The sequence below is a fragment of the Crocuta crocuta genome, unplaced genomic scaffold (genome assembly GCF_008692635.1).
Source record: "Crocuta crocuta isolate KB4526 unplaced genomic scaffold, BGI_CrCroc_1.0 scaffold50, whole genome shotgun sequence".
NCBI lineage: Eukaryota > Metazoa > Chordata > Mammalia > Carnivora > Hyaenidae > Crocuta > Crocuta crocuta.
Genome location: NW_027527428.1, coordinates 2,836,157 through 2,840,842, shown reverse-complemented (window position 1 = coordinate 2,840,842; position 4,686 = coordinate 2,836,157). Strand labels below are relative to the sequence as shown.

At 61.2% G+C, this 4,686-nt stretch overlaps 1 protein-coding gene across 1 annotated transcript in view; it reads left to right on the top strand.

The window, feature by feature from the left end:
• CASKIN2 (CASK interacting protein 2) overlaps positions 1-4,686 on the top strand; it is a 14,377-nt gene that overhangs the window by 3,353 nt on the left and 6,338 nt on the right. The window contains 3 exon segments of the mRNA XM_077754501.1: positions 3,519-3,570; positions 4,083-4,180; positions 4,533-4,678. Of these exon segments, the coding sequence (XP_077610627.1) occupies positions 3,519-3,570; positions 4,083-4,180; positions 4,533-4,678 (296 nt within the window).

The window sequence follows — 4,686 nt, the reverse complement described above, 5'->3', positions numbered from 1 at the left end:
GGGGAAGGTGTGCCCAAAGCTAACTTTCTAGAGGTTTCTCCAAAGCCTGGGTCTCTCATCTTGACAGGGTTACGGGGGCTCTATGCACGGGCAGCCACACTTGAGCCCCATCTCTCAGGTACCCTCCCCTCCCCACACCCCCAAGGAGAGTGGACCTCTGGGCTTCAGGGCAAGCTCTCTGGGCTGTCCCAGGAGGACACTGGACTTGTCATGAGTTCCTAGACCAGCAGGGGCAGGAGGTAGCCCCTGCCACCAGACTGGGGCTGGTGGAGGGAAGGTTCCCTCAGAGTCCTGGGGCTGGAGCCCCAAGACGCACCTTGGGCCTGCGCACAGGAAGGGGGCCCCCAGACTATGTGAAGACATCTAATTATCCTCACCCACACCTGGGAGTTTGGGGTGCCAGAAGGATGGATTCGAAGGGCCTGGGAGTTGTGCACGTGGGTGTGCACCCATTTGCACACCAAGGCAGGAGACCCAAGGCATGGGGAGATGGAGATAGTGGCTGGGGGTGGGGGTGGGGAGGCACGCAGAGAGCGGTCTGTGTGCCCTGGGGAAGTAGATACAGGTTGAGCAGATGGAAGGAAGGTGCCAAGGAGGTCCCCGGAGGGCCCTGGAGGCCCAAGAGTGGGAGCCCCACCCCCTCCTCCCCTCACCTCTGTGTTGTTTTTGGCGACCTGCCCAGTAGGGCCTTGGTTGAGCTGCTGCTGGCCTCACAGCTCTGGGGCCTCAACGTGAGGCCCTCAGGAGGGCAAGTGGGTGGGGTCTGGAAGCTGGTGGCGGGAACCTCACGGCCAGGCTCCTAGGCTCTGGGAAGGTGCCCTAGGCCCCAGAGAAAATGTCTATGGGAAGAGATACCTTCTCTTAGCCCCCAAGGGGACTTGTACAGAATGTAGGCATGGGCACAGAGTGACAGAGTCCTGGGCCTCCTTGTGAGGCCCTGGCACTGAGCCTCCCCTCCTAGTCCTCTGAGAAGCTGGGAAATCCGGTGCAAAAAGGAGATCACAAGGTGACGTTTGCAGACCCTACAGTTTACGAGATGTAATCCCTCAATTCCCTGTCAGATGGGTATTTCTGCATCTACCTTACAGATAAGGGAACTGACGCTCAGAGAGGGTTAGTGATTTGCCCAAGGTCACACAGCCATTATGTGGCAAATCAGGGTCCCTGTCCTCTCCTCTGCACCTGCACTCAGCTGCCCTTCAGAATTACCCAGTGATTGTTCTGAAAGACTCCCTGTTCTTCCTCAGAATGAGAATCATAGAGATCTTGTGACTCCGCAAATCAAAGCGGTCTCCAGGTGACTCTAAAGCAGTTGTCAGAAGCGGGGGCTGGGAACTCCTACTCCGTATCACAGTGAGGCAGAGGCAGCTGATGGAAAGGGAGGTGTCAGGGCTCCCCTTTTTCCTTCTGGTGAGTGGCTCGAACCTTCTGGCTGGCCAAAGAGTGGTGCTCCCTCAGCCTCCTCCGTTTGATATCTGGTCACTGGCAGTTTGGCATTCCCTGCCCTCCCAGGTCCTCTTAAAGGAGCAGGTGGCTGGGAGGAGAGAGGAGCTGCTGCCCTGGCCTTACCCCTGCCCTCCCTCCCTCCCTCCCCCCTACTCCCTTTTCTGAGCTGTCTCCTTCTCTGGCCAGAGGAAATGGAGTGGGCCGAGGGTGGCCCAGTGAGCTCACATCCTCTGGCTGAGCCTAAATCAGGAGCGACCCTTCCACCCCCAGAGCCGGGCCGGGAAAGAAGATTGTGATACAAGGGAAGTGCCTGGAGCGACCGCCAGGAACCTGGACCCTCCGCCCTCCAGCCAAGGTCCCAAGCCCAGTCACTCTGAGCCTCTCCCCCACCGCCTTTCCGGCCATTGTTCTGGAAAGAACAGAGCCACCCAGCCTGGCCCTGCTCCCGTTCCTGTCCCTCCTGTCATATTGTGCTGCCACTCCCCGGAGGGGTTGTATCTCCCCACTGAGCGGCCCCATTCCGGACTGTCTAGGCTGGCAGCAGCTGGAGGGACTTTTTGCGCGTCCTCCCCGCTGACCTCGTTGTCTTCACCGCAGAAGTTCGGAGAGGTGCCCTGGCTGGCCAAGGTCGCACAGCCAGTAAGGGGGAGAATTTGAACCACATGCTTCCTGCTTCTAAAGCCCCTTTCCTTTCCGTTGCCCTGAATGGCTCTGTGTGACCACGACTTTCCGAGGGGCCTAGAGACGGCTGGGAGGCCTGTGTTTCTTTCCAGCAGCCCCCACCCCCTCTGCCCCGTGTCACTGCCCGGCTCTGTATTTACCTTTTCTGCATAGTGCATAGCTTAGTGCGGCTCGGCCCTAAACGTAGCTGTCCCCTCTCCCCATCTCCTACTCCTCACCACTGCGTTGATCCTCCCTGTTGGAATGAAGCCCTGTCTTGCTGGGGTATTCAGGGGCCCACCAGGGCCTGGAGGGCAGGCCTGGACCAGCATGCTTGGCACCCTGCCCAGCCTGGGTTGAGCCAGGCCTCCTCCTTCCCAGCAAGGGTGGGTTCCAGCAGGAGGCAGGGGCCCGCCTGTGACAGACATTCCCCTTCCTCTCCCAAAGCTCATCCAGGACCGCCCCCTCCTGTGCCCTGGCCCGTGCCTGGAGCCCACCATTCCTGACGGGGATGAACCAGCCTCCTGCCCGTGCCCCTGGCTCCTCTGGCCACACCCAGTAGAGAGCCCTGTGCCCAGGGCGTGAACATCTCTGCTGGGAGCCTGTGGGTGTAGAATCAGCAGTTATCTCCTTGATAGGAGCCAGTGGGGGGACTGTACCAGTTTTGCCGGAGGACGGCACGTGGGCCTCCATGGCTAACGTGTAACGAGAGCTAAATAGGGCAACGGCTCCCATCTTTGGCGTGCGGACGAGGGTCAGGCATTATCCTCACGACCCTGGTGAGCCGGTTCCGTGATCAACCCATTTTGCAGATGAGGACACTAAGCCCGACGGGTTAAGTGACTTGCTCAGGGTCCCACAGCCAGGACATGGCAGAGCTGGGCACGGTACAGGTTCTGTCTGATGCCACCTTCTTCACCACGCTCCAGGCGGGGATGCCCCTGGGCTTGAGCCCAGTCCTGCTATCTGCCCTGCAGCCCTCCAGCATCTAGAGCCCCTCTTCTTTCTCTCGCAGCCCCCTCGGCCCAGTGGGACAATGAGACACTCCTTGGCCCTTTCAGGCAGGAATGCTAACCATGCATTCGTGGGCCTGTCCATTGAGGGCACGGCATGCCAGTCCCCCCCCTTTCCCGCCCCCTTTGGCTCTATAAACAAGCTGGGCTGGGGGCCCAGGGAAACCAGGCCACTGCCGCAGCAGCTCCCTGCACTGGGTGCCCTCGAGCCTATGGGCCAGCAGCCCGGGTGGGGAGCCACAGGGACAGGATCGCAGAAGGGCCATGGGCCAGGTGCTTTCTTGCACACCAAGAGGTCAGCTGGATTGGGGAGCTGGGTGGGGAGGGGGCATCGGTTAGGATGCAGGTGAGGGCGGATCATTCTAGTGTGTCCTGATGCCTTCTGCTCTGATCCCCTAGAGCTCCTCGGCTCCACGAAGAGACTCAACGTCAACTACCAGGATGCTGATGGGTGAGTCTCGAGAGCTGTGGGGTGGGGGAGGGGTAAGGGGAAAGACCTGGGCCCTAGAGTCCCTTCCCCTCTCAAACTTGGCCCTTGAATGGCATTTGCTGAGAGCTCTGCTTCTGCCCACCCTGCCGCCTGTGGAGCTGTCCCCGAGTGAGGGGAGGGAGCCCTGGTGCCTCTCGGAGGGGCCTCCTGGGTCAGATTCCTGCTTAGGCCCCCTTTTTCTCCCCAGAGGGTAGGAGCCCTCGGGCTCCTGCTCCCACGGCCCCCTCCCCTGGGCTGGCTGGGGGGGGAGGCCAGACAAACAGGCCTCTCAGCCTAGACACTGAGCCCTTTCATGCTGGAGCCCCGCTGCTCTGCGCTCCCACGGCAGGGCTGGCAGGGTGGGGGAGCGGGGGCCACAGCGGGCAAGTAACTCACCCCTGCCCGCCTCCGGGATGAGTCTGGTGCTGAAGACCCGGATTTGGGGGCTGGGGGGCTGCTCGCTGACACCCCTGCCCTGTGTCGCACCACCTCAGATTCTCTGCTCTCCACCATGCCGCCTTGGGGGGCAGCCTGGAGCTCATAGCCTTGCTGCTGGAGGCTCAGGCCACCGTGGACATCAAAGACAGCAATGGTGAGACCCCGGTGTGTCCCCTCACCAGACCCTGTGGTCAGAGTTTGCTCCTGCTACACCCTAGCAATGCTGACACGTGTTGGCGCAGCCTTCTGGGGGTAGCGGGTGGTACTAATACCCCAGTATCCAGATGAGGAGGCCAAGGTTTCCTTCCTGTCATGAGGAACCACCCATGGTGGGCAAGGTGGGATTCTGCCTTGAGCCCCATACAACCAGACGTTTCCCTGACCAGAGCAGCATCCTTTCCCTTGGGTCTGTCTCCCCCTCCCAGCCAGGGAGGCCCTACAGTGTGCTCAGTTCCCTCCCCTGACCCCAGCGCACCCGGGGACCTGACCCGCCTTCCCTCCCGCAGGCATGCGCCCCCTGCACTACGCAGCCTGGCAGGGCCGGCTGGAGCCGGTGAGGCTGCTGCTGCGGGCCTCAGCGGCCGTCAACGCCGCCTCGCTGGATGGGCAGATCCCACTGCATCTGGCTGCCCAGTACGGACACTATGAAGTGGTATGAGA